Source organism: Artemia sp. Qi Xiang Cuo, chromosome 20, assembly GCF_049724085.1.
Source record: "Artemia sp. Qi Xiang Cuo chromosome 20, ASM4972408v1, whole genome shotgun sequence".
NCBI lineage: Eukaryota > Metazoa > Arthropoda > Branchiopoda > Anostraca > Artemiidae > Artemia > Artemia sp. Qi Xiang Cuo.
In genome coordinates this window covers 18,466,754-18,484,163 of record NC_142813.1, presented here as the reverse complement: position 1 = coordinate 18,484,163, position 17,410 = coordinate 18,466,754, and the positions used below count along the sequence as shown (strand labels likewise).

The 17,410-nt window shown below is 35.0% G+C and overlaps 1 protein-coding gene across 1 annotated transcript in view; it reads right to left on the bottom strand.

The window, feature by feature from the left end:
- Positions 1-17,410, bottom strand: part of LOC148939958 (S-adenosyl-L-methionine-dependent tRNA 4-demethylwyosine synthase TYW1-like) — an 81,815-nt gene that overhangs the window by 9,127 nt on the left and 55,278 nt on the right. Inside the window, exons 9-12 of the mRNA XM_089106158.1 lie at positions 15,081-15,216; positions 9,184-9,294; positions 7,947-8,114; positions 3,043-3,147 (exon numbers count right to left, since the gene is read on the bottom strand). Coding sequence (XP_088962284.1) covers positions 3,043-3,147; positions 7,947-8,114; positions 9,184-9,294; positions 15,081-15,216 — 520 coding nt within the window. The remainder of the gene's footprint in view (positions 1-3,042; positions 3,148-7,946; positions 8,115-9,183; positions 9,295-15,080; positions 15,217-17,410) is intronic.

The window sequence follows — 17,410 nt, the reverse complement described above, 5'->3', positions numbered from 1 at the left end:
TCGCGAACGTGTGAATATTCGTAAAATCTGACATTTCATTTAACACACGCAAAAAATCAGTAAATAAACCCTTAACTATAGTAGTACGTGGAGACGCCAGAGATCTAGTTTAGACAAATTACAATTAAAGTCTCCGGCTATAACACAAGGTAAACCTAGACGCCAAATTTTTTTCCACACAAGAACCTAACTTTTCGCACGATAAAACAATAATCGTTCTGATTGATCATTGGAGCAATCAATGGGTAGATGCACACTAATGCAAACACAAAAGTTCACTCTCACGGCTAAACACTGATAATTTAGGTCGAACAATCCCGAATGAGGAGTTAATTTAACGGAAGTAGTATGCACACCAGAGGGTCTGCCTCTGTTATTCAGCTTTCTAGCAGGCACACAGGAATTAAGTTCACTTAAAAAGCTTACTGGTTTGTTAATGTACTTTATGAAACCGTTTCCATAAGCTAATGTGCTTTATATGGTCGCAGGTGAATACTATGACAAAGTTAACTTATTTCGCATTGTTAAACTGATAATGAATTTTGAAAACAAAACGAAATCTCATGACAACGCTCTATTATAAACAAAAACCTGGATCTATAATACTCATTTTTTTTTTTTCAGGCTTACCCCCCTATCCTAAATACGTACTATGTTCAAGGCAGTCGCAAAAACCTAATTTACCTAGAGAAGCTCTCCCGCAGTCGACGGTTTGGTTAAGAATTGCAAATATTCCAAGTGCAAACGTTAGAAATAAATAACCCACTATTTTTTCCATTTTTTTTTTAAATATAAATTTATATATTTAATCAAGAATTTTTCAGAATTCTCCCGCTTCACTATTGGCCATTCTTCATCAAAAATCTTTCTATTTTAGGTTTAAAAAGAATAATTATGTTGTTACATCAGATACCAGGCTTTTTTTGAATTCAGCACGAGTTTTACTTTCCTTGCAACAGACAAAACTGGGCCATGTTTTTCAAAATGGTAGGCACATGGTTGTCCACTGCAATGGTATAAGGTACGTTAATACTTTGTAGCGGAATTACTGTTTCAATGAGCTTGATACTTCCTTCTTCGCATTCACTGTACTTGATTTTATACTCCTTGGCTTTGTTATTCTTTGTTATTCATCGGTTTTTACTAAAGGTTACTTACAAAAAGCCCGGACACATAAAAAACAGTTTCCAAATGAGCCCTTAAAACTTAAAACGAACAGAAATTGCTCCGTATATGAAAGGGGCTGTCCCCTCCCCAACGCCTCGCTCTTTAGGCTAAAGTTTGACTCTGTCACACAACTTTATTTTTTAAAACAATAAAAACTTTAGTCTTTCAAAATAGTATTTGGGGGATTGACCCCCCCCAAAAAAAAAAAAAATTGTTCGACTCGTAAAAACGTAAAAAATGGATATAAAATTTTTAATTCGTATTTTAAAGTTTTTTTTTGTAAGTAATTCCCCACCCCCTACGAAAAAAAGCTTTCAAATGAGCCTTTAAACATCTCTCTGTAATGTTTCCGTACCCCACTAGTGGCGAAGAAAAATTCACTGCTACCCATACGAAAAAGTGTTTTCTTCTTGAAAAGATGGGGGACTCTAACGCCCCTATATACGTTTTTTTGGAAGTGTCTGGATCATCAGACCCCTTTCATCCCAAGTTTTATAGAAAACTTGAATCAACCGACACTTGATTCATTTGATAGAAAAGCTTTAGTGACGGTTCTACCATTGTAAGGTATACTATAAGAGTACATCAAAGCAATTAGTGGTACGGAAGAGCATAATATTGCTAAGGATAAGGTAGGGAGTGAGGCTAGTCGTTGGTTTGGTGTGAAATCAGGAGTTAGGCAGCGTTGTATCCCATCCTTTTTATATGGATTATTCTGATGAACTGTGCCCTAAGGAGCTCAGCAAAGGCTATGGGAAAGCATGTAATGAGATAGCAATGGAAAACTCCATTAGACTCCGATAACGCAAATGGTTTGAGTGTCCTAGATAAGAATGTTAGCGAAATATATGAATGTTTCGAGAGTTAACGGTCCAAGAACCGGTTAGTAAACTAACGTTGAGAAGACTAAGTCTTCAAGTTCTCGCTTGGTAACGAGGAATCGAACGAATTCAAAGCTCCAAATACCTGGGTAGTATTATTGATAAGAAGGCCGATGCAGGGAAGATGTAAAAAACAGAATAGCCGAGGGATTTTTTTTCGGCATTTGAAAAAAATATAGATGAAAAGGAAGATAAGTTTGTCAACTAAGACAAGAAGTGTCGGAAGCCACATTACAGACAACGGTAAAGCATATCTCTGAGATCTGGACGTTTCAAAAGGCTAAGGAAGAGTTGCTAGATCGTTTCCAGAGAAATTGTCGAGAGATACTTATAGTTTTATCAAAGAATATGGGGTACGAAGAATGTGGTTCGATTCCGCTTTCTAGTACTATAATGAAAGACAATTTAAGATGGCTAGGCCGCATTTTACGGATGAAGGATGGCAGATTGCCGAAGATTAAGTTTTTATCCATCCTTATAGGGTCAAACGAAAAGCAGATCGTCCTCAAATGGGGCAGGATGAAGTCATTAAAAATGATTTAGAAAAAATTGGAACTTCTTAGAAGGGGGATAGAGTGAAGCTTTAAATTGATTGTGATGGAAGAGGGGCACTCACAGCTGTGTTGGGTTCAGGCAGCTTGGTGCTGCAATGAGTTGTCGGTAGCAGTATTATTAATAGAAGAAAAAATTAAGGGCGAAATTAAAAAAAAGAAAAAAGAAGGAAAGATCAATGAAACCGTACAAGATATCAATGCAAACATTAAAAACTTCAAAGAAGCTTATTTGTATACAGGATACAAAAAACGTACACTCAGCCCTAACGACGCAGACCAGCTACAGAAGGAGTGACTTATTATTTCAGCGTCACGTAAACGTGGTGTAGCCGAATCCAACCCTGAAATTATTGTCCAAAAAGTCGTTAAAGAGAAATGAAGGGGTACATAAAAGACCTTTAGAAAGAAGATTTTTTATTCAAATAATACAACAAACTTACCATAGAGGTAAACGTTTTCTCTCCATTGGTCTTGTAATATGCAAGTATAAGTTCTTGAAACTTTTCGTAGTCAATCCACGTGTGCCATTCATTGTCGATTAGGAACTGAAAAAAAGAAAAAAAGGATAATCAACGCGAAAAAGTAAAAGAAAAATTCCCTAGAAAGCTATTTGATTACAATTATTTTTTAGAACTGTCATTTCGAAAATGTTTTCCTAAAAGCATTATTTAGTTTAAACAATTCTTAAATTTTACCTTACACCTATTCACTATAACCTATCCTACATTATAAATGCAAAAAAAAAAAAAAAAAAAAAAAAAAAAAAAAAAAAAAAAAAAAAACAGATTTCAATTTTTATAGATTCTTATACTTTAAGAACACTGAGGAATCCTTTATCGTTAGCAGAAAGATCTAGCTTGGGAAAGACCAAAATCCTTAACTATGTGATATCTATTTTAGAGAAGACAGCTTGACTAAAATGTTCATTGCCAAAAGCAAGAAATCCTTTACAGGCGACCTTTGAGCTTCAAAATCATAACACTAAAAAAAAGAGAAAGTGCGGAAGTATATCTCTCAATTTTGGCCCCACATAATTGATACAGAGCAGTTGGGTCCACATAGCTCTGTTTTGATCACAAGTACATACAACTGATGATTTTACAATTGTTTTCTTCATAGCACCCTATTGAATTATTTCGCATCTGGGGTTACATTACCTCTGTGATTGTCACTCATCTTGTGTAAAACATACCATTTTACCTCTGAAATTCCGTAGATTTTTTTTTCAGTCAGAAATATTTTGGATCTTGCCAATATTACATTCCTCATTCGGCATTTTCCCACACATTGTATACTTCGTGACTCTTGTGTGTGCAAACCATTCAACTAATAAGGTGAATGCTTTCAAGTGAATTTAAAAATTCACTTGAATAAATTAGTTTCTAAAAAAATTACCATTCAATTCAGTACCACAGACTCTAAATAGTTAAGAGTCAATCAAGTGCTTTACCCCAAAACCTCTACATACAAGAGATTGGCTTGGTGAGATCAGCTTCAAAATGATCCAGCTCCTTTTTAATTCCTAAGTACCTCTGTAAGCATTTCGATCATTCTTAACCCATTTCTCTTTATCCACGAATTTCAAATAGTTCGTTAAGTTACGATCACAGGCAGAAGATATTGAGCTGGAAAACAAAAAGCCACGTGGACGCATGTAACTCACTACAGCTTAAGTACGTGGCATTGCAGATACGCTAGGATAATATTGTTCTACATATAAAACCAGTAAGGCCACTTACGGTTACCATAAAGGTAGAAAGTGAAGGGGAGCAAAAAATTGCACTGCTCCACCAAAACAACACAACAATCCGTTATGCCGATGTATCACGAGCCCATTCAAAATCGGGGATTGAAGTAGTGATATTCTACGATGCTCCTGATCTAAATGAAGAGGTAAAAAGTTACCACTCGAGTAAATTTGCAACGGTCTTTCAGACTGAAACGATTGGAACACAACAAACAGCTAAGAAACTAGAGCAACTAAAAAGTACATTTACGGACATATTTATCTTATCTGATAACCAAGAATAGCTCAACACTCTTGAGACTAATAAGAGCTTGAAAAAAAAAGTCAGTTTGAGTGGTAGTAAGCCTCAAACAGACTAAGATCTAATGATACTCATATCACAGAGATGGGAGGCCCCAGGACATTCTGCGATCGAAGGTAAAGAATTAGCAGATAAAACAGCTAAGGCCAAAGTCTCCATTTACTGTTAGGGATTAAAACCTGTCATTCCTGGAAAGCTACTACATGGAGATATAACCTTGAGAGGCCGGATCAAAACTGGGTCAAAAGGTGGACTGGGTCAAAAAAAATTTCTGGACAAAACTAGATCATGGACACAAAGGAAGCAATTCCAAAGTTTACCCCCACACTGATCCAAGGCCTGCCTCGACTTAGATTGTCTGATAAAAAAATGGTTATTGAAGCAATTACAGGAATTGTGAATTTTTGGAATCATTTCACTCGACTGGAAAGAGCTTATTCCCAAGATTGCCAAAAATGCAAGATGGCTGTGGAAAGACGATGCCATCTAATGAAAAGTGTGATTAGATACGGACTGGAGACGCTCCATAAACTGGATGTGTAGCTAGAGGACACAGTAGTGGAGGATAGAAGAGATACTTAGCTCTTTACTAAGTAGATGATGGTGTGTTGACTCTGATTATAAGTGCATTTTTTTATGATCCAACCGTACTTTTAAGTCTAACTGGACTTTTTAAGATTTAAAGTACAATTGTATACGCCAGATAGGAGTTCAATAGGAGTTCACGCCAAAATTAAAGTTTTTCGAAGATACAATAAGATACAGAATTAACACTACCGTTCAGATGTTCTTGTTAAAAAGAGTTTCTGCAAGTGGGATGGTAAACTGTTTTTCCAGGCAGGAATTTGATAGAAAGAAAATGGATTCATATCCATGTTATATATTCTCTGAGTTTTCGTTTGGTAACCATGACCTCCTATGCCATCAATCTACAAATGCCTCCATAGTTGAACCCGATCAAAATAGACTGGCTAAATTCACCACTACCCAAGCACCCGCCCCTCCCCCCCTAGAATATAGTTTCCTGTAATCCACTAAAATGTATTTTTTTTGTGTATGGAATTCTTTCGATGTATTCGGTCTGTTAGAATTGTAAAAACAATTAAAGCTTGATAAGTCTTCCCAAGCCACAGTTTAGCCCTAACTTAATTATTATGATGATCTTAATCAGGAACGTACGTACTTTTATCTTACAAAGGCAATAACAGCAGGCTGAGTTCAAAATATGGTTTAATTATCCCCCTTCTCGTTATACCAGTGAGGTGTCGACTACGAGTGGGTCAGTTCCAAACAGGGACCTAATTTAGTCCCATTACTTGAGAGACATTAAGGAAATTGCAATGGGATATACTTTACGGGACTGCCAGTGTCTTTCTCGTATAATAAGAAATCTTTAGCGGAGACGTGGAACTAGTAAAATTTTGAGGATTTCTGGGGATTTCGAAGTTGAAAATAAAAGGAGCGTGGATAATATTTTTATGTTTGTATTATAAGAAATTTTGACATTAATTGACGGTCAACTCAGATAAAGCATCGACTAATTGACCATATTTTAGGGATAACTTGGTTATTGTCATTATCTTTACTATGCAAGTACGCATATACACTGAACACCTTGTGAATGATCCCAATATTTTCCCCATTTTCTAAACCATAGCTTTAATAATGATCCAAGATATTTATAATGAAAACCCCTGGGAATAGTAGTCTTTAATTTGAGATGCTTGTATTCAAAATAGTGATTCAACCCTGGATACAGACAACCAGACACGCAAATACAGACTCCCTCGGTCTCCCTTCTTCCTCCCTGGGAAGAATGTGTGGTCTTACCCATGGGCGTACGTAGCTTCTTCTCTAGGATGGGTGGGGGAGGGGCAGCCAATACTTAGATGAAGGATGGGGAGCTGAGGTTATAATGGCAGTTCACAAAACCTTACATTGCTAGCAAGTTCTATCATGCCTATGAAACCTTTATTAATAAGTAATCACCAAAAATCATAAATCATCGATAAGCTTCAGCATTTATCAATCTTCTTGGATTAGCTGCCCCCCTCTGCCCCCTTTCGTACGCCCATGGTCTTACCCCTTCCCCAGTCTAAAAAAAATTTACAATTTTGGAGGAATCCAAAGACCATTTGTCAAATAGGTATTCATTGTGCTTCGACTTAGGACAATCATACTGCGATCTTTAAGATTTTTTGTGATCATCATTTTAACTATTAAGGAGCGTTACATTAATAATCCCAAAATGATCCCCAGTCAAAAGACTCCTTTAGTGGAAAAAAGCGTCCAAATCTTGAGACGGTACTTGAAAGACATTGCTCTGTACTAAGTAAAGTCTATTGCTTTAACCATGAAACGAAAAAATGAAAACTGGAACAAGATAAAATAAAAAAAATAAAACATAAAATAAAAAACTGCAGCATAAAAATTAACGTTAGCTTCTTCCAAAAATAAAGGCTTCTTAAAAAGAGAACAGAAGTAGATTAAAAGCAAAATCTAAGACAAAAGAAAGTAGGGCTTCTGGAACACGACGGAAGATTCCAGAACAGCAAATATATAGCTTTATATAGCCAATTAGCCAAGGAGCCTGTAGGACGACAGGCATAAAAATAAACAAAAAACAAGTCTATACCCCCAAGCGATAGCCAGAAATCAACTAGACTGTGATTCTAAAATACTCCGGTAAAACATTGGCTTCGTCTACCGTTTCCGGACGCTCGGTCTTACAAACACTTGGAATTAAATGAAGTGAGTTTAACTGCAGTGAACACATTGACTTGTATTGTCTATCCTGAAAACCTAAAGAGAAACTATCCTTCCTAAAATGAAATAAAAATGAAATAAACTGAAATAAAATGAAAATGAAATAAAATAAAATGAAATGAAGGCGGAAATTTTTTGAAATATGTTAACAGCTCCCAACCCCCATCTGAAACAGAGATATACTTTTAAGAAAAATTCATTTTGAAATAAGAAAGAAATAAATAAAAGAAGAAAAAAGAGAAGAGAAAGGAAGAAGACAAAAAGGGAAGGAAAACAAGACAAAATAAAGACACAAGACAAAAACAAATTTTGTATACTATTTGTGAAATAACAAACCCATAAGTTTTGTTTCAAACTAACTCAAATGTATTTGTCGATAAAATGTGCATTATTACAGATTGTTTTTCTTCTTATTGGTGTTATCATTTAAATTTCCAGAGCTTGGCCTTCAACAAATCTTTATTAAGATGAAGACTTTCTAAAAAACAATAAATTTTATAAAAAAAAAGAAAAAAGGAAAGGCAGCCAACCTTTTTATTAGCAATGAGTATACAATTCGAATGTTCGTGTTCAGATGCCAAAGCATACCCATCAATTCGACTTAACAGCTCATCGGAGAATTTGACCACCTCTTCATGCCAGGGTACATTTTCCATTGTCAGCGTACTAGCTTTCGAAGTTCCACAATATGTCACTCCCTAAGGAAAGTATTTAGCTCTTTTAATAGTTCATATAATGTTTACCCACCAAAATCAAAAGACATGGTTCGTCAAAACGAGTTAAATATCAATTATATTTAATCCGACCGCGTAGAATTCAACTGGGATATCAAATTTCAACTTCCTTTTGCTTTAATGAAAATTTTCTCAACTGCTAAAAGCAAAAATCAAAGGACAAACACTCCACAAAGGAACAATACTTTCCACAATCACAGAATATTAAATGGAAAACCAGTGATCTTATACACAAAACAGTCACATGGCTGAGTCTAATGTCTTTTGATTTTGGCCTTTAGCAATTCACTAGAAATTAAATATAATGACACTAGTTGCTTGACACAAAAGACCGAAGGACTTTTCAATCCACTCAACCAGATTTCAACAGAGTTCTCGGCCGACTCGTATTTTCTTTTTTTCTTGACGTACTAGCCATATATGAGACTAAAGCTCTTAACCTTTGGCTGTGATTTCTGAAAAAGGAGCATTTTGGATTTAATATCCTACGATAGTAGAGGGCCATGCAACGCATGGTTGCCAACCACTCATGTCCAAAAAGAGAGCAAATCAAGGTAAAAAAAAGTGAATTTTGCTAAAAAAGAGTGCAAGTCAAAAAATTTGCATGCGCAAGGCTGCCAAAGCTTCCGCTTCCCCTCTGAGGTAAAAAGAGTGCATTTCACACAAAAAGTTTGCAAGTGGGCAACCCTGTTGCAGCGTCTACTAATAAGTTTAGTATTTTCGCAACACTTAATAAGTTCAGTATTTTCTGTTAAGAATTTATTTATCTGGGAATATATAAAAGATAGCAAAACATATTTTCCTTATAATTAATTTATTTAAGATTTTTAGGAATTTACCCCTTCTCCCCGAAAAATTCACGGGCACAGTTTTGAATAAAGCCCTTTTTTCAGCATTCGTAACACCACCTTATATTTCAGCGAAAGGCAATCATAAGCACCCGGAATGCCGAAAAGCTAAACAAGGACTAAACATAAAAACAACTCAAAACCATACTTACTCTTGTTCAAAATAAGAAAAGACTCGGCCATACCTTTATCTCAATGAAATCAGGCGAGCCAAGCTTGACCAGATCTGCATAACCTTCAATCTCTTCAACATTAAACTGTTTTACTAACGTTAAACGATAGACCGTACGCTGACCCTATACAAAAAAAAACAACTATGAATTAATTATGTCAGTATAACCAAACTACCATTAGATACTGTTATTAAATCTAAATTCACAGTCTTCTAACGTAACAGAGGAGGATAATAGTAATATTAATGACAGTCGTCAGTAATTCTACACCCGATGAAACCCGAAAAAATTCAACAGATATATCTGACATGAGCTCTCATTAGCTGACATGAGGATCCAGAAAAGAATTTTCTAGACAAAAGTAGCTTCTAGTCTATATTGGGGTTCTGAGGTTTGGGGTTTTGCTAAAGCAGCTAAGCTAGAAGTAGTTCAGGTAAAATATTTTAAGAGAAATTTAGGCTTGAAGGATTCATTTAGTTCAGTGGTACTGAAAGAAGATTTGGGGCTTTTCACTTTAAGGAGTATTAGATTGGTTACAATGCTGAAATTCTGAGAGAAAATAATTAGGCTACCTAGAGTTCGGCTTCTTAAGTCAGCTCATTTGGAGAGCTTGAAGGAAGGTAGACATGATTCGTAGCCAAATCAGGTCAAGAAAATACTGGACCTTTGTGGCCTTTCGGAGATTTGGAATGAAGAAAAAGGCCCAATGGGTGAAAGCGTATCAGTATGGAAGGAAGTCCAGCGAGCCCTAAATGGCCAAGAAATCCAAGAGTGGCACGCTCATAAGGACCAATCTATGTCTTTAAGGTTTTAATCCCAAGCTAAAGACTGTTATTTTAAAGTTGGGTTGAATAAAGAGGATTTGAAGAATTTGTTGTTGGTGAGAGGGGATAGTTGGATTTAGAAGAAAGAAGAAATTTTTGGGAAAGTTTATGTTGTTGGCTGGCCCCTATTTTTGCCCTATGTGTGGATGTGTGAATGAGAATTTATTTCATTTTGTATTTAAGTGTGAAGAGCTGTCTGAGTTGCGGAATGATATTTTTGACGAGTGTATGGAATGAATGCTGGTTAATTGAGCGGATGGCTGAGAGGAACGAATTTGCTATTAAACACTAGTGTAAGTTTCTTCGTTTAGGGATTAAACATAGGGAAGCATAATTGAGGGGATAGCTTGTTACGGTTTTTAAGATTTGAATTTCATTACTATTGGTGTTTGTCGGTTAAAATGTTGAACCTTGGTGTGTTTCTTTTTTTTGTACTCTTCTTGTTCTTTTTCTTTCTTTTTTTTTAATTTATATTATCTAAAGTTGTATTTTGTCCCTGCGCTCTGTTTGTAGAGTGTATTCTGTATTGCTATGACCCGCAGGCTTTTTGCAATAAATCTTATCTATCACAGAATAACACCCTTAAATGAACTCGTTCTCGTTTTTTTAGGAATTCACATGTTTATGGGCGGAGAGGATTCGCCTGTTTTCGTGGATTATAGTATATATCCGAATTAGTTACTATGGGGAAAATCCATTAGTAAGGCGTTTCAAGAAAACCTGATTGTCATGAATAATGTATGTTGAGTTTTTCTTCAATTATAGTTTTCTAAAATTCATAATTTAGCTCAATTTGGCGGGTCGATCTAACTTTCCTTTGTATTTAAACACTGATAAGTGATTATAGACACCGCAGCTGAAAACTCAACCAAGAGATGAGCCCCAAAAAAACGAAGCCAAAAACATACTGAATACGTATACCCAATGTGAATTCAATAGAGACCACCAATTTTTTTTTACTGCTTTTCTTATTCAAGTGCTTCCCTAGTTAGATTAATACCTTTCAAACCTAAACAAGATGCAGAAGCTTTCTTAATCTTTACAATACAATTGTCAAGTATAAAGGTCTTATCTTAAGCGAAGACTTTGCCTCTATGTATTATTTTGTAATTTGAATGTTGAAACTAAAGAAGTAAAAATGAGTTTTGGTTAAAAAGGTAAAAACTAGTAACCAACAATTCTTTTTGTAGCAGTTTGGTGTAAAAATCCTTTACAAAAGGTCGTCAGTTCTTTATACAACGTTGGTGCTATAAAAATTCTACTAGTTATTAATAAAATGACACTAATCTCTTATGAAATGCCAAGTTTTTTATAAAATGCTGCTAATTCATTATAATACGCAGCTAGTATCTTCCTAACTTAAAAAAAAAATTTGCGACTGCGACTACTTTTGACTACGCCTGCTCACGACTGAGACTACTTATAACTACAATAGCAATTAATTGCAAATGCTACTACTATGTGACACTAGACTCTATAGTCCAAACCGGCGGTGCTGATCTCCATTTCATGGCCCTACTACTACTACTACTACAAAGACTGCGGCTACTACTACCAAGGCTACTATTGAACTAAATCCAAAAAGGTTGAGTGTATCCAGGTTTTCAAAATGAGACAGATGCTTGATCTCAGAAAAGTAATAGGGTATTAGGTTGAAACTCTCAGGGAAAGTTCAGGATGTATAACTGAATCAAAAGAAACTATGGCTATCCAGGTTGTCAAAAGGGTGTCTGTGCAATATCCCAGGAAAAACTAAGAGTATTATGTTGTAACTTTCCGGGCATGTAGTAGGGAATGTTAAACGAAATCAAAGACCCCATGGGCATCCAATTTGTCAAAGGGGCGTATCTGTGATATCTCAGGTATGGCTAAGGGGCATTCATTTAAAACTGCCTGAGCATGTTGAGGAGAAAACTGAACTGAACCCAAAGAGACTATGTGCATCCCAGGCTGTCAAAAGGGTGTATCTGCGATATCTCAGGAAAGGTGAAGAGAATTAAGTTGGGACTTTCAGGACATGTGAACGGCGATTGTTGATTAATATTTGTCAGCAAACAAGGCAGTGAATCATAGAATTAGAATTCCCTAACTCTATCACTTTTGGTCATTTGAAATCTAAAAAATATTAAAAAGGGCACTACAAACTTTAATTTCCGTTGGAATGAGCCCTTCCTGATCTTCTAGGATCATTGACTCGATATAATCATCCCAAAAAAAAACAAGCATTCCTGATCTTTCTTCTGGGAATATGCAAAATTCCACTATTTTTTTTTAGATAGGAGCTAGAAGCTTCTGCAATCGGGTTCTGCTGAATTTAGTGGTCTGATTTTCATTAAAAATTGCTTCTTACCCTCAGTTCACTACATTTAGATGGGAGCTTGAAGCTTCTGCAATCGGGTTATGCTGAATTTAGTGGTCTGATTTTCATTAAAAATTGCTTCTTACCCTCAGTTCACTACATTTAGATGGGAGCTTGAAGCTTCTGCAATCGGGTTATGCTGATTTTAGAGGTGTGATTTTCATTAAAAATTGCCCCTTTCCCACAGTTCGTTACTACGAACTGTTTGATACAACATTCACCACAATGATTAGAGCGTCATAGAACTCTTCATTAATTTCGAAGATGCAATTATAATTCTCCCATTATCCACAGATTTTATATAGGCCTAATAATTTTATAATTTATCCTCAAAGTTTTCCAAAATTTAGATTTACTAAAAATGAATAGTGGAAATTTTTTTGGTATTCCTAATATAAGACAGGATCTAGTTTTTTTTAAAGGATTGAAAATTTCCTAGTCTTCATAAATATTGTTTAAAATTTTTTTTATGTGTTTTTTGTTCAGCATTATCACATTAAACTCTCTGAGAAATAGAACTTCATTTTTTTTTTTTTTTTTCCAAGACTCCAGATGTGGCCTAAACCCTCAGGATTCCAAATGGTGATCTTTGGTGCTCCAGAATTACGGACTCTGATTCAAAGACAGGGAATATAGGCACATTGACATAAAGTTGGTAGCCCCTTTCCAATGTCTAGTCAAAATAAAACTGAAGAATTAAAGAGAATTTAGAATATTTTGCCAGGAGGCATAGTACCTTGCAATATCGATTAACAGTAGAAACTTAGTACTTATTATATATATATATATATATATATATATATATATATATATATATATATATATATATATATATATATATATATATATATATATATATATATATATATATATATATAAACTTAAAAAACCGGAAGGCTAATACAAAATTCGGGAACATATACCCAAGGATCTATATATATATATATATATATATATATATATATATATATATATATATTTGTCGCACGTCAGGGACAGCAAAATTTTCAAGCTGCAAGGTGTCCTTTGATTGAGTATAGTTTTACACTATATCAATTAGCAACATTTAAAAATTTGTTAGTTTTTTTTATCGACATTTTAAAAGATAAAAAAATCCATAAAGCTAAATCGCAAGAATTCGAGCACATATTTCCAAACACACAATATAATTTTTTTGGCAAATAACCATTATGCGTCAAATAAAAAAAAATAATCAAGCAAGTTATCTTGAACTTTTCAGAAATAGAGCTATTTTAACTATTGAACCAGAAATCACTTAAACATCACAACTTTAAGGATTCGCATTTCAAAAAAATAAGAAAACAGATCAGAAGGCCACACTACAAGAATAAAAATGACAGTCGGAAAAAACTATCTGAACTGTTCTTATTGGATGTCATTAAATCTCCAACTGAACTTTTTAAATTTGTCTATAGATCCCGTGAAAAACAGCGTCCAATGAGCCATCTTCAACACCATTACCTCGAGCCAGAATTTTTTTCTGACAAAAAGAAGCATCAATTTTTTTCTGAATTTCAAAAACGTTTAGTTCAATAGCACCCGAGAATATGAGGGTAATATTATATTTCTGACCAACGGGAAATGAAAAGCGGCTTTAAAAGAAATTTAATAGCAGCTGCACAGCCCGAAAATTTAATAATTATAGATATTCTTTTTTTCTGCTTAATCGAATCAGCAAAAATATCTACACTTATGTTTCTTCTAAAAAAAATCTCGAAACTTTTACTGTGGCAAAAGCATCTATTTTATTCTGGTTGAAGTAACAAGGACATCAAAATAAACTTTTTTCCCCTAGACCAATCTTAGGTCTATTTACCTCCTGAAAACCATGAATTTTCCAGAATTGTATTTAGTTTGTTTCCGAACTATCATGTTTTAAGGCACTATCATTTTTCGTCAGTGTTGCCACGTCCAACCGTGAAAATAAACAAACAAAACTAATTTTTCAAATTTGACAACGCTTTTTGTCTGAAAGAATACAGACATTTATAGTAAGTTCATTACCACGCAGACTTTCAAAAGTTACACGTTATTAAGCTGTTGAATGCAGGGACGAACCAAGAGGTTGGTTTAGGGGCAAGTGTCCCCCTCCCAGAAGGTTAAAAGTTGCATTGATTATAGGGACGAAGAGGCAGAAAATATCAATAGTGGAATTAAGTTTGGTTGGTGCCCCTCCCAAACACATATTCTTTACCTCCTCCCCCCCCTGGGCAAGTGCCATATCTTTTTTAGCTTAGTTTTGCCGATTGTTCACCCGCATTTGTACGATTGTTCAACCTACAACCAAAAACTGAATAACTGTATATGATGGTCATTATTACTAAAAATTGAATTTTGGATTTTCCCTAATTTTTTAAGACATACGGTTGAGTAAGTTCCCCGCATTAATTAACAAATAAAAAAAAAAATGCTTTTCACTGTCCTTGGTACTTCAACTAAGAAACTTAACAGCATAATACCTTTTTACCCAATTTGTTTACATTTGCTCTATTGGAAATCGTATTCTTCTGAAAATTATATATTACAATGCATTCCAAATATTTAATATTATACTTATTTTGAAATTCTTTCATATAACAAGGATGTAAATCACATCTACACGTTGTTTTCTCCTCTTCCAAAAAACTTTTCTTTTTTCTTTTGAAGATGAAACAACAGCTATAAGATGAGTTTCAAAAATGAAAGGTATTGATCCAGATACCCACCTTTTCTCCAAGAGCTTTCAGACTTTCTAAGAATCTCTCCCAAAAGTCCTTGAAAAGTGGTCGATCCACCTTCTTTAAACTTGATTTTGTGCTAGCGTCTACACTCACGTACAGTTGAGTACAGGGATCCATGGATCTAAATGACAAGAATTCCTTTTAAGCACTTCAGTTAATGAGATCATTAGGGATTTTTGACAAGAATATCCCAAACAGTTAAGTGGAGAAAAAAGAGTCGAATATCACAATGACGGCTAGCTTTTTTCCTTCTTTGTTTATTTGAAATACTTTGTCCTTGAATTGTTTTTTAAAACACTTTAAAAAGAGGAGAATTATCTGACCGACGGTGTGGCAACTAAACAACAAAAGATGGTATGTCAATATTTTTTAGGAAGGATGAAGAAAGGGAAGCTAGAGCCAAGAATAGAAAGGTGTAACTATGGAAAGTCTTTCCGTAGCCGTTTTCTAACCATAGAGTGCATACTCGTACACTATAATAACCAGGAATCCCATTTTTAGAGGGGATAGGTCCAAGGAGCAGTAACAATAAGGGATATTGAGAAAAAAATTAACTCACTAAAAAAAATTAATAAAATTCTCAAGCCTTACTTAAAAAAAAGCATAGTTACAAGTCAACAAGCATACGCTCGGCACCTAGAGAAGCCCGTGGCAGCCAACCAAGCATAGATTCGCCCAGTTAGCAGCAATAAAATAACTTTTTTCGGCCAAATCAATTTTTCGGACCATGATGCCATTCTCTATAAAATAGATGAGTTTAGCCTAGACAATATTTCTGTTACCAAAGTGAACACGAACGCCATTCACCATCTCATCTCACGAAGTGGCGACAACGCGATGCGAATCAAGAGCGTTTGACGTCTTCCCAAAGGGATACATACAACGAAGGGTGAATCAAGATCAATTAACGACCTTTAAATCGACTGCTTAGAATTGAATGATGTAAAAATCAAATTATGTTGACGACATCGTACCTAAAGGTCACAACTCACACAGAAAAAAAAATATAGAACGGGAACGGGAGAGTTCCTCTCGCGAAATAGACCCGAAGTTCTCCATATCGTTTAATTGAAAAATAGTGGGAATATTTTACCCCCATTCAAAGGGCTGACATCCCCCAATATTCCCTTGCCGTAACGGTTGTACACGGTTGTTTTGTTGCTAAAGGTAATAATTTGTATATTTTTAGGATCAAAGAACAAAAACGTCTATGCTGTAAAAAATGCGTTCAATTGACATTGAAGCACTAGCAAGATCTTAAGGTTATTTCATTCTTTTTCCTGCTACCATTCCTAATGATATAGTCTATTTTAACACGAAACAGAATGGGAATACACTAATAGGGGCGCGATAAAGAAATGTAAGAAGAAAGGACCAGGAAGAATTTAAGCTGAATTAAAAATAAAAGCTCAGGTGACTTCAAATGCTTTTTTCGTTGTTTTTTGGAGAGGGGGGGGGGGCTAAAAAATTTGTGGAACCTCACAAAAAAGTATCGTTTTTTTACGACTGTGGTCTAACAGGCGTTGCTCCGATTACACTCGTAATAGTCCAAATATTTATGGTTCACATCTCAAAGCCCTAATCAAGATGGAAAAAAAAAATCAAAAATAATTTGAACTAAACAACAATCTTAATTTAACATTAATCTGTTTTTTTTTCCTTTTGTTCTATTGTGTGTTTTTTTTTCAAAATACTATAGCCGATAGGCTGTGTTACAGGATCGATAGGCTGTATTACAGGATAACTGTATTGTTATTTTGCTTATTTGTACAGTATTATTTGCATTTATATCGCCCTTATCCTATTGCATGTATGAAATTTCTTATGTATCATTTGCAATTTGCATTCAAATTTTGGGAACAGCGGTTAACACTAAAAGATTGAAAACTGCCTGTTTCAACAGGCCCCTTTAGTCCTCATTTCATATATTATGGACAGGCATTTGACTCAGCTGATAGAAAAGTTTTAATGAAGGTCCTATCCTTGTATGGTATACCAGAGATGTATAATAAAGTGGTTCGTACTTTGTATGAGAATGATGCTGCTGCTTTTAAAGTCGGATGTGACGTTAGTAGTTGGCTCAGTGTAGAATCTTGAGTAAAGCATGTTTAAATATGGTATCAAATCAGGATGGTAAAACTCTCCTAGACTTAGATCATGCAAATGATTTGATTGTCCAAGAAAAAAAAAATAGACAAAGCATATCGTATATAGTTTATTTCTCGCTCAAGTCTTCGAGTAGTTAGCTCGTTTTGTATTTTTTAAATGTCAGAAGAAGATGGTGAGAGAGAGGGAATATTTCCTTGACATTCTTA